This window comes from Nipponia nippon, unplaced genomic scaffold (assembly GCF_047370975.1).
Source record: "Nipponia nippon isolate SJK-2023a ecotype South Korea unplaced genomic scaffold, ASM4737097v1 scaffold_3, whole genome shotgun sequence".
In the NCBI taxonomy this organism is placed as follows: Eukaryota; Metazoa; Chordata; class Aves; order Pelecaniformes; family Threskiornithidae; genus Nipponia; species Nipponia nippon.
The window spans coordinates 103,019,815-103,039,169 of record NW_028262347.1 but is presented as its reverse complement, the minus strand read 5'-3'; the positions used below and the strand labels follow the sequence as shown (position 1 = coordinate 103,039,169).

General features: G+C 47.5%; 1 protein-coding gene across 14 annotated transcripts in view; it reads right to left on the bottom strand.

The window, feature by feature from the left end:
• The window catches only part of CAMK2G (calcium/calmodulin dependent protein kinase II gamma), a 123,622-nt gene extending 109,103 nt beyond the window's left edge, over positions 1-14,519 (bottom strand). For 3 of the 14 annotated variants that reach the window (XM_087766485.1, XM_087766489.1, XM_087766486.1), the window contains exons 1-2: positions 14,199-14,513; positions 12,282-12,376 (exon numbers count right to left, since the gene is read on the bottom strand). In XM_087766485.1, the coding sequence (XP_087622611.1) occupies positions 12,282-12,376; positions 14,199-14,263 (160 nt within the window). In that variant the 5' untranslated portion in view covers positions 14,264-14,513. Of the gene's footprint in view, positions 1-12,281; positions 12,377-14,198 lie in introns of all 14 variants that reach the window. The other 11 variants (XM_087766481.1, XM_087766483.1, XM_087766482.1 and 8 more) reach the window with 7 other exon arrangements.
• Between the last annotated feature and the right edge of the window lie 4,836 nt (positions 14,520-19,355).

Sequence of the window (19,355 nt, the reverse complement as noted above, 5' to 3'; positions counted from 1 at the left end):
ACTCCAGCAACTCTGTCTCAATCCCACTACGCACAGAGGGTCCTGAAATGCACAGCTTAACAAAGAGAAGTCCCACCATGCGAGCTCATTTCTGGACACGACCTCCTTTCTTCTCCCCATCAGCTGATCACATCAGGTGCCAGTGGGTTTGGATGAACCAGCAAAATAAATATCAGACTACAGCTGGTTAGCAGACAAGGTAACAGTGTGGCAGGGAGGCAGGTCTCAGCAGTGCCAAGTCACTGCAATGCAGGATCCAGGAATTCAGAGATGCAGAAGGAAGAACATAAATTCCTCTGGCTCAGTTGAGCTGCATGTTTCCTTGTTCCCAAGCTGCCCCCCCCCCCCCACCCCAGATAAGCTAACTGCATCAGCGAGACCTGAGTTTTGTTTCCAAGATGGGGAAGGAATTTTAGCTGTGCTTTTCAAATGAGAAAAAAAATCTGCAGTTAACATTTCATATTTCATCAGGGAAATGAGCAGGCTGAAGAGCCCAGGAAAGCCAAGAAACTTCTTGACCATTCGTGAAGTGGTGGGAGGGAAAGCTTTTAAAGCTCAGCTTTGGGACTACTGAAGAAACTAAGTGTACACAGCCACAAAGAGTTAACGAGGCACAATGCGCTTCCTTAAAGCTGGGTAACCAGCTCTGCAGCAACATAAACTGCCAGCAGCAGCCAGAGTCACCTGGACTTGTCAGCAATATTTGATAATGGCTATCAAAAAAGCAAACTACCTTGTTCCTCTTTTTTCACATCTCTGATGCTGAACTTGGCTGTCTGAAGAAGACAAACAAGTGTGTTACAAGAGTTCGACTCCCGGTCTGCTGCTGTAGAAGTGCTTCCACGCAAAGGACAAGCTGACCAACACTTCACTCCTCTACATCATCCTTACTAAGTGTGAGAGCAATTCAGAGAAGGCTGTGGATCATTGCTCTGCACTGATCAGGCAACACTGAAAATTTCAATTCGGGCAACTTCATAACAAGCAGTAGACGGAACACAATATCCTAATCTGCAGAGCTGGCAGATTCTAGGCCAGATGACATACAAGTCAAAACAAAAATGGGCAGAGCTGGAAGTCACTTTTCAATCCTGCAGTCCAAAAATCAGGAATATTTAAAGTAACACAAGAGCTATGAATCACTACTTTAACTTGCACTGAAGAAGCACATCCATCATGATCGAGCTTTGTCTCTGCACTGGCACCAGTTATAAAATAAAGCCGCGCAACTTCAACTCTTCTAATCTCTCCGACACAATCTCAACAGAGGATATTTGATACCCAAAGCTTACATGGAGAGGCCCCGAGGCAGGCAAAATTAAACTTAACAGCATACCAACTCTTTGGGCAAACAACAGAAAGAACTCCTGCTTGGCATCACCAGGCTATACTCTTCATTAGCCTCCAAGAACAACCTTCCAGCAAGTCCCCGTGGGTTACAGCGGGCACTAAAGACAACTTCCTTCTTCCACATCTATTTTTTCCTCCAGCCACCCTGGGTGATTTCTTGGCCCATCACCCATGAAATGTTATATGCTTTGACACAAGGGGGTAGGAGGGAGGGAGAAAAAGAGAAAAAAAAAAAAAAAAAAAAGAACATACACGTGGACATTTTCAGAATGGCAGCTGCTCCACTACAGCAGAAATGCTAAGTATATTTTGCAGGCACTGGAAACCAATACAAGAAGAGGTTTAACAAGCTGTTTTCCCTGCAAAAGCTTCCAGGGCACCCATGCTATTTGAAATGTGCATCCAGTAAGTGCGCCCCAGAGAAAGCACTGGACTATCCCCTCTGAAGTCACATTTCAAGTTAGGTGTATGACATCAGGTCTCCAGCAGCAAGCACAGCAGCAGGATCAACACACACACACACCTCGCACATCTCCAGAGCTGCAGAGAACTTCACACACTGACTATATTCTGCTGCACAGACAAGGAGACCCCTCGCCCAGAAGCAAGACCACCAACTGCAGACCCCTCTGGAATATATGGCAGATTTGGAACAAAGCAACAGGCTCAGGAAATAATATCCTTCAAGAGAGAAGTCAGAGTAAAACTCACCTTCTTGAGCTACCTTATGCTCAGTCCCACCTGTAAAAGAAGAAGGCTCAGAGGAAGGAAAAAACCAGTGCACTGAAGTTTAACAATTTCTAGCTCTTCTCCCTCCTTTTTTCACCTCAGAGTTCAGGCTGTCAGACCACTTCTCCTTTTCTCACTGTTCCCCCAGGATTTAAAAAAACCCTCCTCCTTCAAAGGAGAGTTGTCTTCAACATCAAGAAACGACATCTCTCTCTCCATGGCTATCACTTACCACAGTCTACACCAACTGACTTCCTAGAGATTACATAGTAACAGCAGAAGATAAAGCTCATCCAAATACTGAGTTACTCCACTAGACAAGCTGCAGCCTACACCAGCTAACTCAGGTGCCTAGAAGAGGAGTGGAAGCAAGGGAAGGGAAAGAATCCTTTCCACAAGCTTTTAGGAACTGGCTTTGGAGCCTTAACATCGTTGTTCTCACTCAAGGCCTGTATTCACAGGAGCTTAAGAAGCCCACTGGGATTTGGGCTAATGGGAAAGACCTATACCATTGATTTCCATAGATATTAATGTCTCATTTATTTATTAAATGTTTTAAGTTGAAGAAGCCCTTCTAGACAAAAAACTAGTTTTAATTACCATAACACTATCTTACTAAGTCTGCAGACAAACATTTTATGCTAGTATGTGTATTGCTGCTCAGAGGTTTGCCGGGCACGATCAGCTAAGTCTTTCCTGAAGCAGCCTGCAAAAAGATACCATAACTTGTAGTACTGCAAACAACTAAATGGTACCACCTTTTGAGCTATGGGGCGCAGAGAGTTTGGGCACTGAGGGCAGAGGCCCCCTCACTAGCTCCTCAGACAACTGCAAACCACTAATTCTTCTAGGACCAGTCCTCGTAATGCTCAACCTCCACAAAGGAGGCTGTAGCACTGGGTAGCAATAGGACTTCCCTCAGGCTCCAGTTGAGGGAAAACTGCCCAAGCCTAGCCTCTTTCACACACTACCTGCCCCACCTGGGACACGCACCTGGGCCTTCCCCACCATGCTATCAGCTCTGATATGCAGGGACACAACTCCAGCTTTGGGAAGGGAAACCAGCAAGGACAAAAGCAGTATGCAGGGTCCAGACCTATACTAGCCCTAATAGTGCTGACATGGATTTGCATCAGACATTTTCAATGATAACAGCCTTGCGTTATCGATAACACTAGTGCAGGCTGGTTAGCTTCATGTTCGATAGCCTGAAACCTGCAGGCAACACTGAAACTTTATTATTTGCACCAACTCTGATGTGGAAAAGCTCTAAGCATGAGGTAGACAACTAGAGTTATTTGTGGGTATAAGGAATAGAAAACAAGGCCGAAAAAAGAAAGAGACGCCATCTTTTCCCGCTTCTTACATTTCACCTGCCAAAACAATGCAAAACCTGCTGATTTACCCAGTGAAAGCAGGGTGCATTCACCCCCTCTTCAAAGAGGGAACCTGTCAGAGTAATGTTGCCCCGTGTTTAGACTGGAGAAGGAATGCCAGTCCACATTCCCCCCTGCCATCCCAGTGGCTATAAGAGAGCAAGCCTGGTATTTCTCACTAGGATGCTGTCCTTCGTTAATACATCACCACCCGCCCTCCTCCTCCTCCCCTCCCTGCCCTCCTATGAGAAAGTTTAATCCTTTGGCTCACACACATCTGGTAAATTTTTCAGTCCCTGTTTGCCACTGTCATCATGGCAACAGCCCCCAGAGATAACCCAGCAGCTCTGCCACAGCAGGCAGGCTGCCGCTCCCTGCCTTCTCTGCCATTTAGTGTTTGGCTCAGTAGGCCTACAAAGACCTACGCCCACTACCAGGCTCATCTTCACTGGCACCTTCCTTCCCCAGAGATGTGTTTGCATGGGTTTTGTTTTTCTTTTAAATTAACTATGTCCTCATTCCCACAATGCCTACTCTTTTCTCTGAGACAGCTCTCAGCTCAATTTTTGGGACTCTGAGAGAATCATGCTAATAATAGCACTGCAGAGAGATGCTACCTTTGCTGCCCCGGAGAAAAAGGGTATTGCGTTTAACAGCCGAATCACCTGTGGCTTCCAGCAAAGGGAAGAGATTAGCTAGCACTCTTCTCAGAAGCAGGACACTAACCTGGACTTGTCCCAGTGCCACTGCTAAGCAGACTCCAGCCACGGGAAAGACAAGACAGCCCAGAGCTGCGGGTGCTTGGATGATGGCTAACTTAAGATGGGAACTTTGGATTGAAGCAGCAGCACAGCCGGTCACTGCTTCAGAGAGATATGTAACGCATACTCTCAGGAACATCATGCGAAAGTGCTGAGAGCACAGTATCACATCTATACGCACACGCACACACACACGTTCTCTGAAAGGTCATCACATTTACTCAACTCACATCTCAGAGACGGGGAATTCTCCTTCTGCTTATGCCAGGAGCAGAGTAAGACAGATCCTGACAGCAGGAGTAAAGCCACAGTTATCTCCTCCTTTCCTGACCCCGTCATAAAAAGGCAAGATACAACATTAACCAGCTCTCCTTACATCCCTAAATTATTCTCAGAGTTGTCAGGAATTAGCTGCTTGCACCAACCACCATCTTCCCCAGTCTGCTTATCTAATAGGTGGGAGCAACAGGAATTCTGCAATATTCTCTGGGAGGAAAGGAGGAGGCTACAGCAGCATTACTAAAGGGATATTTTCAATCAAAGCATTATAGATTAATACAATTACTGGTTAAAGTAACTGATCCATGAGAGACAATTGAACATTCAAAACAAATTCAAAATTAAAACAGAAAGAAAGAGAGATGGAGAGTTACAGGTAGAAAAAGCTATGAGGAATCAAAATCTTACAACTATAGACTCAGTTTCTCCGGGAAGCTAAATCCATGCCCCACTGATCTTTGGCTACCCTCATTGTTCAAAAAGCTGATTTCTAAGATACTGCCGACCCATTTCTTCAGAAGTATTCTGCTACTGTTCTCCAGAAGTCATGCAGGCAGCAATACCAAAATGTTTGGGGAGCCATAACAGAAGTATACAGTGATATTTAAATAGACAGTAAATTTAAGAAGGTACAAAAAGGAACCTGAGGCCAGCCTAACTCACAGGACCCCATATTTTGAAGCATTAAGCTTATTGTCATAAGGGCCAGCAGGAAGTACAGCTGTTTAAGGTACAGCTTGACATTTCCTCTATACACTAAACCCCCCCCGCCAAAAAAAAAAAAGAAAAAAAAATCCAGTGAGCATCTCAAAATTTTATGTACATATTTGCCCATCAGAAACCAATGCACCTCTGCTTCCCCCAAGATGACTTCTCTGAGCACTGACATCACTTCTGTTGCAGGCAAACACACAACGAGGTGAGATACTCCACATTTCTTTTTGCAACATTCAAGGCTTCTTTCCTGTGCTGGTGATCCTGGTGCCAGTTGATATTGCCCTCTCCCCCCAGCCAAGCCAACCGCAATAGCTCACTCTATAGTCAAACACTGGCAAATTAACTTTTTTTTTTTGTAAAGTCTATTATCTTGGTGAAAATCAGGAGGTTTCAAGAACACAGAAAAGAAAAAAACAACCCACCTGAAACATCAAAACAGGTGACAGGCCAGAATTAATGAAAAAGGGGGTGATGCCCTGGTTGTCAGGGTTGTGAAGCAGATAGATGGTGTTCATAGCATGGCACAGTAGAGAGATATTTTTATATTAGTGTGCTTCACCTTTAAAAATTGTCTTCACACAATTTGCAGGGCCAGAAAACCTAAAATACTTCCAGGGCGTGGAAGGGAACAAAAAGATTGTCATAGGCCTCTCTTAAAACAGTGGTGTTAACCCACCTTTTGGGGAGGAGTGGGGGCACTCTTCAGAAATTTCTTTATGATCCACAGATGAGTCCTCTCCGGCAGTTATGGTTTTGGCACTGTTTGTTTAATCCAGACAAGGATTAAATTTGGAGGCAGTGAAATTTCCACGCTACACCCCAAAGCCAACAAATAAACCCCACAGCTTTTGCACTGGACCCTTCTTACAAGAAATTCAAGTAGCTCTCCCTACCCCAAATATTTACAGTGTGCTCAACATCCCACTCTTCATTGGAGGGACACCTGGAAATATTTCAATCGTGGCTTGCTGATCAGGGTAAATGCTCTACAGTTAAGGGCTTCGGGACACGTGTGGGAGTTAGTCTAATCACATCTCTGCCGTACACAAATCCAGTTTATATTGGGAAAACAAGAAACCCAACTCTCTCGCCAAGCCCCTTTCTCCAGCCTCACGCGGAGGCTGTAGGAACTCCTGCCCAATCTGTGTGCCCACTGCCCCCCCCCCCCATTGTTAATGCTGGAAATTTAATACTCAACGTGACCACTGAGAAGACAGACACAAGCTGAAATCCTGTCTGCTCTGTTCCAGCTCCTTTATAAAATATACAGCGTAAACTGAGAGGCAACCTGGGGTAACCCCAACCATCACTGACATCTACAGTGGGAGGAAGCCAGCTTCTGGCCATAGCGAGCCACAGCAAAAGCAAGGCTTCCACCGCTCACCACCCTGCCAATCTCTGCCAGCTCTCACGCCAGGACGCTCTCCTGCTCGCATCCATGTGTAGGGGCAAGCAAAAAGCCAGCTGACACCCGGTGGCCCCCCCACCGCCAAGCTCCCAGCCTCTCCTCCAAGGTCAGGGTCTCTCCTTTTACACACACTCCTCCTCTTCTCCAAACACCTCTTCCAGTGAAATTTCCCCTAGTGACATATACTGCTTGAACCCTTCTTCCCCTAAGCGGGCCTGCAGGAGGAGGCGGGGAGGAGGAGGAGGGGGAGGCAGGCTGCTGGCGGAGGTAGAGGGCTGCAGTTTCTGACATCAGCAGAGCAGCCCCCCCGCCACCCCCCGCCACACGCATGTGTGCTGCGGTGCAAAGCGGAGAGTTCAGCCACTGGCTAGCCATGCACCCACCCCACTGACCGATTCCTCCCCTGCAGCCCCCTTCCCGTAGCCCCCAGCCCCTTGCGGTCGCCCCCCAGGCAGCCCCCAGCCGCACACACCGCTCGGGGGGGTGCAGCGCTCTCTGCTCTGCTCCCTGCATCCCTCCACGTGCGCAAGGACCTCCAAAAAAATCCCCAGCCATCACTGCAGCTGATCATAGAATCGTTTAGCTTGGAAAAGACCTTTAAGATCATCGAATCCAACCGCTAATCACAGCATCTCTTAGACTCCTCGCAGGCGGCAGAGGGGAGGAGGAGGAGCTGGGGCGCAGCGAAGCACTTCACACTCAGCCGAAGGCCCATCCTGCAGGAAGGGCAGCTCCTCTCCCACACCAAATAACCGGACCTGATTTGGCTGCTCAGCCAGTACAGCTGAGCAGACACGATTTGATTTGCCGTCCTCTGCAAGAAAGGACATTTGTCCCCAACCTACAAACACAGGCACACTCAGAGGACACCTATTACAGGACATTTCTACACAAGGTCGGATTTGTGCTTCAGCCATCTGTGACGGGTGTGCTGGGCTTTCCTTGCTTTCACACAGAGCCGATTTGCCAGGCTGCAGTGCACCACCGCTGCGTGCATCTAATTCAAGCTGGTGTGCTGTAGCCCACAGGCGACTTTAAACCTGGCAGCCACGAGAGCAGTCCAAGAGAGTCCTAACTCAAACACTGGCTAAGAACAGGTCAAGACAGAGGTTAGGGACTGATGCTGCTAAACTTCCTCTGCAGCGTTCAAGCTCAATGTTTCAGTGTCCAGGGAAACTACTGTTGACACTTCCAACAAAACATACTGTAAAGCCCAAATCAGCAACCACTACAGAACTGAAAGCCAGGGCAAGAGAGGTGTATGAAAAAAAAAAAAAGAAAAAAAGCTGAGTTGGAAGTGTAAAGAGAGTGCTTTTTTCCTGACAGGGTTTCAAACACAGAAATAATTCCCTGCTCCTCCCACAATCCACATAATCTCCTACAGGAACAACAACAAAATAACTGGGTAGACTGCAAATTTTGATCTGGTTTACAAATTTGGGAAGATGGAAAGCAGGGAGAGTATCTACCTCTTTATTCCACAGGGAAGAGCAAAGCCACAGTAAGGAGAAAGCAGTGAAGTGGTCTAACTTCCAAGACAACTGCTTTTCATTTTTTCATCAAGAGATGTCACTTGCAAGAGTTGAAAGATACAGATTTTCAGCAGCAAACAAAATTTAACAATAGATTTAATGCACAGAGATTTCTTCCCCCCACCTAAAAAGTAAGGGCCAAAAATCCTACTCACAGTGGTAGGATCACTATATACTATTTGGTATAAACAACATCCTAAAAATTATCCCAGGATAGAGCTCTGCCTACCTCTTTCCAACGCAGGACCCTCTCTTTAAGTATACACTGGAAAGTCAAATCCTGGATATTTCCCTACTGCTACTAAAGCTACTGCTTCTCTCTTGATCCTTTTGATCACTGCAAGAAATTTTACTTTATTTGAACTTCACTGCTGCCCAGGAACTGAAGCACTACTTGCTATGAATTTTCATGTTCAAAAAGTATTCCGGTGACACCCACAAGACAGCTTCCAAAAAATTACAGTTATTACTTCCCTCTGCCTGTAGCTGTGGTAAAAGCCTGTGCATTCAATCCCATAGGAATTTCAGATGACTGAAGCATTGTGTTTCCCCCATATGTAATAACCACTGCTCTTATATGTCAGCTGAACGCTGACTAAGGTGAAGTCTGTTTCCCCTCCCTTTCCACAAGCATTTGGCCCCTATTTAACATTAAAGTTCTTGGCATAGTCTTCACTGGGCAGTCTTAAGCATCAACACAATATGAATAATAGCAAATACTTCATTAACGCTGAAATGTGAATTTTAATCTATACCAGCTCTTAGTGACATGATTTATTTAAAAAGACAGAGAACAGGCATCCAAAAATCATAGACAATAGAGAAACAGACTCTCCTCTCAACATCTGACTTCATATTTTACAAAGGGTGAAGCTTACTAGACTGAAGTTGTTAGGAGCACCCTTCACAAAGACCAGCACCACATTCATCCTCCTTGCTTTCACGAAGAAGCCCTGTAGCAGCACCATGCCTCTTCAACTCTTTACTGCTTTAAGAAAACAGTTTGATAAACATGTCAAGTAATACAGAACCCTTTAAACACATACAATTCACCCTGAAGCGTTCCTCTTCCTCCTTTTCAGCTACGTACAAGCTATTCAGCACTTCCCAGTCAGCTATCTAGTATTTCTTCATCAAGAGTCTTGAAAAATAAAGGTAACAAGAAGTACTGCAGAAGGAGAGCAAGGCTTTGTTACCATTTCCCTGGACCCAATCAAGGGAAGCACTACAGCAGGCAAAACTTCTGTGAAGCAGCAATGGGCTAGACATACTCCTCAGCAGCAGCAAGACGCTGGTTCTTGAAGTAGCAGTTACTACATCAGGTATCTATACAGACTACATCAGGTATCTGTACAGGTTCAAATTCTGCTAGAGAAGGTACAAAATGTTTAACGTAGCTGTGCTTAAGTTGAAGAGGGGCAGGGTGTCCCCACATGAGAGAATATTCTAGTGCTGTGACCCAAGCCTAGAAGAAAACCAAGAACACGGGAGGCAGGTCAGGAGGGTGGGTTAACCTGTGCAACAGACAGGCATGCAGTTGGGTGCGCAGGAAAGCCCCGTGCGTATGTATTGCCAGGCAGAGATACAGCCTCCCCAGGGAGAAGTGCCAGCTCAGGGAAAGGAAGCATCAGGCAACATATATCCAGGATACTGCAGAATTAACGCTGTAATTCTCCTCCTGTGGGAGACAGCTTTCTAAAATGCCTTTCCCTGAGACTTTCATTTTCAGGTTGCTGAATCGAATCTCCCTAATCGCTGATTTACAGCTGCAATGTCTAAATAGCATGCATTTTTCCTTCAGTGCTTTAAAGACCTATTCCAAGGTGAATTCACTAAGTTCCTATCAAAACATTCGGTCCCTTTTTGTACTAACCACTTGAGCTATCAGCAAACACAGCTGGAATAACTGAGGAATGTATATATTCAGCTGAAGTCACCATCCACTTTTCACTGTAAATGCAGATTCTTTAGTCCTCAGATAAGACTTCAACGAAACCTGATCAGTCCCTTGTTTCTGATATTCTTCTGTACTAGCAGAAAAATCCATTGCCTTTCTTGGCTCTCCCCACACTTGCCCTCTACCTAACCCATACCTTTGTAAGTAAATCATTGCCAGCTGCCTCAAGTTATGTAGCTGAGGACCAGGCTAGTATCCTCAATGTATTTGATTTATAGGAAGGTATGAAATCTAGAAAGTAAATGGTAGCTCAAAACATGGCCTGTATTCACCCATACTTACTTTTCCTACTTGCTGGGTCATAAAACTGTCATCACGTTAACACGAAAAACAATTAGAATCTATATATTGCTCCCTCTGTAACTCATTAGGTGCCCAAACACTTAAAAACTGACTCAATCAGTTCTGCTACTTTTGGATTTCTGCTAAGATGTTTCTGAATTTTGTTTCAACTCTATTCATCCTGCAGTTTTCCCCATTTTTCTTATCTCCAGAGTTAACTTCAATACCACCTCCTTTGTAAGAAAATGGTTTCTCAATTGCAATCAGTTTATCAAGCTACCCTTTCCCTTCTCTAAGCAGGCTTGTGTCCACTAGCATCTGAAAAGATGGCTCTCCGGAGCTTCAGCCCTTGCTACAGGATGGATGGGGAACTCTGCAGAGTGTACACGGCATTAATGGCTGTCAGCAAAGCAAAGCCACCCTTCAAACCCCTCCCATATTAAGTTGAACTAATTTTGAACTCAAGAGATTGGATATCCCACCTACATCAGGGGGCACTGTCACCTGACCATGGAGGGGACACCAATTCTCACAAGATCTGCAGCCACCTCCTAAACAATCTAGGGCTCCGCTGGTTGGGCCCCAACACAACCTCACTCGGGCTAGACACCAAAACAACACGTTATCATGCATATATGCTTACTTCCACAAGTTAAAAAAAAAAAAAAAAAATCAACCTGCACGGCACACTCTGCTTCTGACACTACTTCTCCATGCAAACTACAGTAAATGGAAATTTTTCACCATTCTTCAAGCTGTCTTCTGCTCTTATCATCACATTTCGTGTTCCAGCAAAAAGGAGAATACATATTCTATTTTTCTCTTTTATAGGGATCAGGCAAAATATTCTTCACTTCTAAATCATTTATCAAGATCATTTGCCTCCTCCTCCTGCTTTTTTTTCATTTTTCAGTCAATCCCCCTACTAAGCCATCTATTCAACTAGCAAGACAGTCAAGGGCCTAATACATTAATTTTGTCTAATCTGAAAGGTCTCTAAGGACTTAGATCTTGTCTTGTTCACCTCTTCTAGAAACAGTCGCCTCTCGCATCTCAACTTGTTGCACTCTCTACTTTCAGCATCTTTTACTGCAGTTCAGTTTCTCTCATTCCCCCCCTCATCCACCCCATCTGTGAAGCAACTTCAACCCCCATAAGGGATTCCCTACACACTAGAAGATACACATTCCCTGCACACTACAAGGTATGCTACCCTTTGTGCATACGTACGTCCCTGGAGAACAGAAGACCAACAGCTTGGGGGAAGAGTTAAGATTTTTTCTCTTTTCATAAGACCACAGTCTGGTTTCACGTTTTGGAAGTCTCCAGGACTAACGAAAGCAAAAAGTACTTGTTCTAATTTGTTGAGAAATCAAATTCACAAGATTTCTCCATCCAACCTACTTCTGCCTTTGAAGGCAAACTTTTTAGTTTCCAAACACACCATGTTTAACTACAGCACGAAAGGAGCAAGGCATATAGCATCTATCCTTCCAAAAAATAATCACATCTGTTCTGGTAAGACAGATCTCCTAGGTAGAAAAGACATTCAGCAAAATCAGTCTGCAACACTTCTCTTTATTATGAGTGATCAGTACACACACACGTAGATAAATCTTCTATAAACATACCTCTAGCTCAGCTTGCAGAAGAAAGATCTCAAAAAGAAAAAAGAGAACATCACTTCATAGAGTATCCATTTCCCGATACAGGAATTTTTCTATCATCCTATGCTACCTCCTTTCAAGTTGCCACGCAACTTGATTATTTTGTAACACTCAAATAATGACTGAGACAAGCAACTTCAGATCCCTTCAACTTATTACAGCTTTAACTCCAGTGAAGTATTTTCTATTAATAAAAGGAAGAAGGGTAGATCAAGACACTAACCTCTGGCTGACAGTTTTTTGGTGTTGATGATTTTTGCAGCATATTCCTGTGATGAGCTTTTCTTTACACATCTGCGGACCACAGAGAAGGCTCCCCTAGAAGAAAAATAAGGAGGATAGGAGCTATGAAACTGAAAATGAGAACACAATAGCAGCAATTTCTATCCCCAGAGTGGACCAGATTAAGGACAGGGCAGAACACGTACAGAGGAGGGGAACAACACATGAACAGTGCATGCTGTCTGATCACCAAATAAAACCTAGTCTATATGGTACTCAAGCCTCCTGAAGACCCCTCAAGCCCCCTCACAGACAGCACAGTAAGAACAGCACACTGTGCAGGGAGAGAGAGACCATGCGGGCACAGAAACAGGACATGAAGGGATTGATGAACGGGAGACAAGCAGCCCAGATCGACGCTGCAAACACTAGCCCATAAGTCCACCTCCCGAAGACAGTATCCCCAGCAGTTACATCAGACACCCAGGACTCATTTCTCCCACATTCAAGTGCCAGCTTGGTCATGAAATCGCTGCAACACTTTGCAGAAGTTACTAGTCCTCTTACATCTCTCTACCCACCTGCAAAATGGGGATAAGCATGTACCTATTAATGAAGTAAGTAGGAAGCTATGAGGCTTTGTACCTTTTCTCAAGCTGGAACTATTGATATTATTACAACTATTCCAAAAAGCCACTTGGAGAAGAGGTCTGAGAGAGGGGGAAGAAGGATTTCTGTGAGGAAAAAAGAGATAATACAACAGAGACCAAGGCAAAAAGATAGGGACTCAAAATCTACAGGACTACACAGATGAGTGCTTGAAAGCAGTCCCTTCTTTTTTTTAAAAAAACAACAATACAACAAAACAGGGTGGGAAAAGAATAACAACTAGCTTTACAGGAAAGATCTGAAAAGGGGAAAAGGACAAATAAGAGAAAACCGGCAGAAAATTCCAAGTCCTTCAGACTAGGAACACAAACCCACATCTATGGACAAACGTACGTATTTGAAGAAGCTGCACAAGGGCCCCACAAGACAGTTAGCCCTACAAAATAGCTTCAATCCTCCCAATACTGCAGAGTCCTGCCTCTTTCTCCCCTTCCTCAACCTCTACATACAAACCAATAAGCAGCAAGGTGAGCACCAGCACTGGGGCCCGGGCTTGGTGACACACAGCTGCAGCAGTGTGGGGAGGGACGGGGACAGTGGGCTGGAGAGAAGAGATGCAGCAGAGCCCAGCAGTTGGTGCAGGAAGAGAGGGAGGAGGAGAGCAGCAGCACCCAGGAAAGCACTGTCCCCATAACCCTACCCTGGCCGTGGCTACGCTTCTTTCCTGTCCCACAGGGTCCCCCTGCAAAGCCCTGTCCTAGGGTGCAGCGGCAGCTCTGCCAATGCAGAGACAAGTGCGGAGAGAGGGAGGGAAGGCGAGAGGGAGGAAGGCAGACGCGCGGTGCAGCAGCACCTGGTCCTTTCACAGGGACAAGGAAGTGGGGACCGAAGCATCGCGGAGCGGCAGTAACAGCGCCGTGTCCCAGCGCAGGAACTGTTGAAGGGAACGGCAAGGCGTAGCAGGGAGACGGTGCGGGGAGGAGAACGCGGCAGCCTGGTCCTGAGGAGGGCAAGGGGGGAAGAGAGGAAGTCCCGGGGTGCAACAGGAGCGCGCAGCCCGAGGCGGGCTGCCCGGACACCCCATCCAGCGGCGGGGACGACCCAGGAGCGCAGAAACACCTTTCCCTCCAGCGGCGGTGCCGCTGGGGCGGACGGGGGTTTGGAGAGCGGGATTACAGCGCGGCAGCTAATCCTCCTCCGGCTCCCGGGAGAGCCGGGGCGCCGGCACAGGGCTCCCGGCAGCGCCGGCGGGTCCCGGGGCCGGGGCGGGCGGCGGGGCGCGGCGCGGGGCGCGCAGCGGGCTCCGTACTTGCCGAGCTCCTCGTAGAGCTGGTACTCGTCGGTGAAGCGGGTGCACGTTGCCGTGGTGGCCATGTTCGGGCTGCGGGAGGCTCAGAGCCGCTGGGGCATGGGGCAGGGCGGCCGGGACGGGCCGGGACGGGCGGGCGCGCTGCTCGGCGGCCTCCCTCCTGGCTCGGCGGGGCGGCGCGGGCTCCCCCCGCGCCCGGCTCGGCGCTCCCCGCTCCGCCGTGCACAGTCACCGCTCGCCGGGGAGGGGAAGGAGGCTGAGCCTGGCCAGCACCGCGAGAACTGGCTCGGAGACACCCCGCGCCGGCCCCCTCCCTCCGCCCCTCCGCCGGCCCCGGCCCGCCGCGGGGTGTGGCCGCCGGGGGCGCTCCCGGGGCGCCCGCAGCGGCAGCGCCGCCGCCGCCGCCGCCCGCCCAGGGGGCTGCAGCCGGGGCGCGGCCGCCTCCCCCCGCCCGCGGCCGCCGGAGCGGGCACTGCAGTCAGCGCCCCCGCCCCCGCGCACGGAGGGCGGGCAGACTGCGGCGGGCTCGCTCCGCTCCGCTCCTCTCCGGCAGCGGCCGGGAGGCTGCAGGGCCGGGAGGAGACCCCCGGCCAGGCGCACCGCCGCTCCTTCTCCCACTTCCCCCCGCGGGGGCGCCGGCCCGGGGCCGCAGCGCCCGGGGCGGGGAGAGCCGCCGCCGGATAAACTTCCTGCGTGCAGCGGCCGGGGAGGGGAGGCCGCCGCCCTGCCCCGGGCGCACGTCAGCGGGGCTAGTGCCGGGCGGCCCGGCCCCTGCCTGCCCCGGCCCAGGAGCTGCCACCCGCGGGCAGCGGCCACCCCGCGGGCGGCCCCCCTGACTCTCTCCATGCCGCTCCGTGCGTGCTCCGGCCGGCGGAGGAGGAGGAGGAGGAGGAGGAGGAGGAGGCGCGGGGAGGAAGGGGCAGCTCCCGGCCGCTGCCGCCCGCCCTGGCCGCAGCCTGAGGCCAGCGCCCAGCGCCGGGGAGCTGCGTTGCCCCCCGCGAGAGGGGGCAGCGGAGCCCCAAGTCCTCCGGATCCACCTCGAAGTTGGGCCCGGCGCGCTCCCGGGCGGGCAGCGCTGCCAGGCGGTGCCCCACCTTGGGGGGTGCGTGGGGCGTCCCCGAGGAAATGAACCGTCTGCTGCAAGGGCGGAGTGGTAACACGCGAAATGCCTTGAAGCTGCTAAAGAACGAGCCCCGGCATTCGCACACACGCGTGGTTTATGGTGATGGGACTTGGACTCAGAAGACAAACAGAAATCATCGGTCTCCAACTGCAAAAGAAAACAAACCAGCCTCTGTTCTGTCTCTAATGGCATACCATCCGAGAGTGCTGTCTGCAGTGCCTTTATAAGCAAGTTTATTTTCACCTCTTGCTTAAGTGAGTCTGTCTCTGAACAATTGCCAAATCTGCTTAATATGCAGATTTATATAGGGCAGTCACTGATCCAGACAGAGAGGGAAGGACTGCTCTGGCCTCTCCTGCACGACTGTTAAGAACATGCAGAGAGACAGATGAGTGTACCATAAGCCAGGAGCAGTATTAAACTGACCTGAAAATGAAAAGTACTGTATAAGTACCCTGCATTACCGCTCTGTGACTGGACTAGGAAATCGTCATGTTATTCAATCACATGAAAAGCAGGGACAGCAGTATCCCCCCCACTCCCCCTCTCCGAGTTAAATGCAGCCAGCCCAGTGCTGCAAAGTCTACACCTAAAGTAATGCAGCGGGCAAAATTCACCCAGCCTATGCAGAAAGTACATAGCAAAAGTAGGACAATGTAACAGTAGCATTACAACAAAGCAGTACTTCTAGAAGGTGATTATGAAACAACAGCATTCTGCGTCTTACACCATGCCAGCATTTAAACCTGGAAACCTGCTGACTCAGCAGAATAATTCAGAGAACCAACAAATGATCTGTCCAACAGGTGCCAATCAGTAAATCTGCCTCCTGCCAAGCTAAAACTGCCCCAACAGCCTCATTCAGTGGTCCACCAGTTTCTCTAACAGCTACAAGAGCTGCAGATGAGGAGGAAAGCAGTCTGACAACCCACGGTCCTTACCGGGGAAATTGGCTGATAACACGAAACTCAGCTGGGAGATTTTAGATGTGGTGGTGGGCGATGTTGCTGACATACAACCTGCGGTGCGCTTCCACCATCCAAAATGAAATTACATGTTCTTTGTGGAGGAAAGGTGAGCTGTTCAGTTTGTGCTGTGGTTGCACTAGGCCATGTAGTCAAGGTATACGCAACCCAGTCCCCTGTGTTAAAATGTACGGAGCAACGGGAACAGGACCCTATTCTGCTCTTTGTTCCTCAACACAAAAACTGAGGGTGGATGTTTAAGACCAGGTTTTAGCACACTGTGCTGAATGAGCAGCCGGAGGGAGAGAATCTGAACTTTTGTGCATTTGTCCTGTGTTTCTACAAACCAAGGAAAGATGATGAAGATGGAAAGGGGTACAAGCCACAGCAAAGAAGTACAGCAACAGGAGAGGTTTACCTAAAGCTATGTATTAAACTGAATGAAATTCTGCAGTTGAAAACTGTTTTAACTGGACTTGAGGACTGTTCTGTGTCCTATACAAAGCACCCCATGATGTTTAAGAAGCCCTCATTGCAGTGGTCTTGTAAAAATACATGAGGAACATGAAAAGAGGGAGACAGAAGAGGAAGTTTCTCATCTTCAAGTGTTACAAGGAAAAGTGAGGTCTGGAAATCAGAAAGAGAACAGAAAAGCAAGTGTGGAAAGCAAAGCTAACCATGTGTTATGCATAGCAAGTGCTACAGAAACAGATTGCTAACCGAGAAACTTGTGTTAACCAAGAAGTGGGATATAAATTGAGTGACAGACTTGATTAAACCAAGTACTGAGTGGGAGACTAAATTATGGGAGTAGAGTTTTCAAAAGGAACGTAGACAAAATGAAGCAGGAGGAGGGGTGGCAATATGGATAAGAGAGTATTGTGTCAACAGAAAGAAATATTGATGTTCTGGCTGACATAGCAGTCTGCTTATAACGGAGAGTAAAATGGCAAACAGAGGTGAATCTTGAACAGTGCCTGGGCAGAAAGGGACCAGAACATATCTGAACAGTAAGAAATGGTTTTGGGAGAGACTGTGCGCTAGTAATGGGACATTCCGCTAATGAACAGTAAGTGAGATTCTGACCTCAGTTATGCAGGAATGAAGTCTGCAAGTAATGCCTTGTTTTTAGTATTAGCCAGCTGCAGATTTCACGTTAGCAGAGTAGCAGTTTTGGTCTCTATCTTTTGAAGTAGCACAGGTTTGGCTTATACGGTACACTGAACTGTCAGGGATCCGTCAGGGATTAATCTGATTTTAATAACTGGAGCTGAGTAAGAGTCACTAAAGAAAGCAAGTGAAATGCAAAGGATTTAATGCAAAGCCCATGGGCGTAAATGGACATTTCCTCTGATGTTAATGGACTTTGGATCAGGCCCCATCTGTCCATGGAGCCTAAGGTCAGCTTTGGTATGTTGAAGAATGTCTGTGGGAAGGCAACAACAGAAAAGCATTGGTCTTTAGGGAAGCAGGGTGAAGGACTACGAAATGAGTTCACAGAAACTAATTGGAATTCAACCCACTGTGGAAAATGGGAAGGATGCTGGAGGAGCTGCACGGTAGCATCTTTCCAGCAAGGCTGAATAAGCCAAAGGGCAGCATGTATCAGTGTGCTGAGCAGAGCAGCGCTGCCTAGTGCCAGATATGAAGAGAGGGCGTTGGCAAAAATAAAGGACCTGGGAAGGGTAAGAATGGGGGGAGTTAGAAATCAGTCTGGAAGGGCGAAGGCAAGAAGCAAAAAAGAAATAAGCAATGAATGCGATGAGTAGGCATATTTTTTAAATAGACATTCTCTGGTTTTCTGCCATTAACTTGGGGTCCCACAAAGAATCAAGTAATTTTTCTTCTCTATGCCTCTGCTGTCCAGTCTGTCTATTTAGAGTGAGTAACTCCAGGCAGTTACTCCTATGCCTCACAAGGCATTTACGGGACATAAAATTCAACCTGCCCTGCTCTTATGTGGGGCTTCCTGGCACTACTTAAGTACAATAACAAATGAAAGTACAAAACAAAACACCCAAACCCCTAGAATTGTGTGAAATATCGCATCATTTTAAAATGAGGAATTTTTTGGCAGGTGAAAGTGAGGAAAGTGTTCAAATTCTTAACAATTATTTTGCTACAGATTCTACAAAGAAAAATGCAAGAAGTTACCTCAATCGAGCATCATTTTATCATGACTGTCCACAGACTCACTGTCATGTACACAGAAAAAAACCCCTTATTTTCATAAGTGATTATTCATGTTGGCTATACAATACAAGATCTCTCAAAATATTTTTGTCTTAAGCAACTGTTGAGTACCTACCAGAAACATCAGGCTCCTTTAATGTGCCTGGTTGTTCTCTTCCTTCTCCCAAACTAAGATTCATTTGTTACCTCTGAAAAATCATGATTCAGACAAGTCTAAGTGGATTTGTAGGTGTAGCTGATAAAAATAAAAAGCATGCATAGAAGGAAGGTTGGAAAGAGAGGAACTTCTTAGTGAGTGAATATAAAATTTATATTTGAAATAAACATTAGAGTTCTGGAGAGAAGCAAACATTAAATTACCCTATTAGTATGGACTGTTCAGCCATCCATCTAGTTTAGTGTCTTGTCTTCAATAGGGACGATAAATGCGAGGGAGGGGTAACAGGAGGGGATGAAAGGAAGACAGAGAAGGAGAAGGGAAAGGAATCAAAACAGGCCAATAAAGCGATCCGTATAACTATAACCCACGTGCATACTGCGTACCACTCGATTAGAGAGTGGCTTTCCTCCTGACCCCAAGCTGATGATCAAAATATGCCCTGAAGCACAAGGATTGGTAGCCCTTGTAATTTTGATCCTAGCTTGTGTCAGTGCATATGCTATTCTGTTTCATGTCGATGCCTAATCCTTTTTGATACTTACTAAGCTATTTAAGTCAATAATATCCCATGGCACTGAGTGTCGCATGTTAATTATATGGCTCATAAAACATATAACCTGATATCGTTGCAAATTTGTTCTATTTTAATGTCACTGAGTGCTCTCTCCTGTTACGAGACAGGGTCAGTAGGTATGTCCAAATGGCCAGTCCTGTTC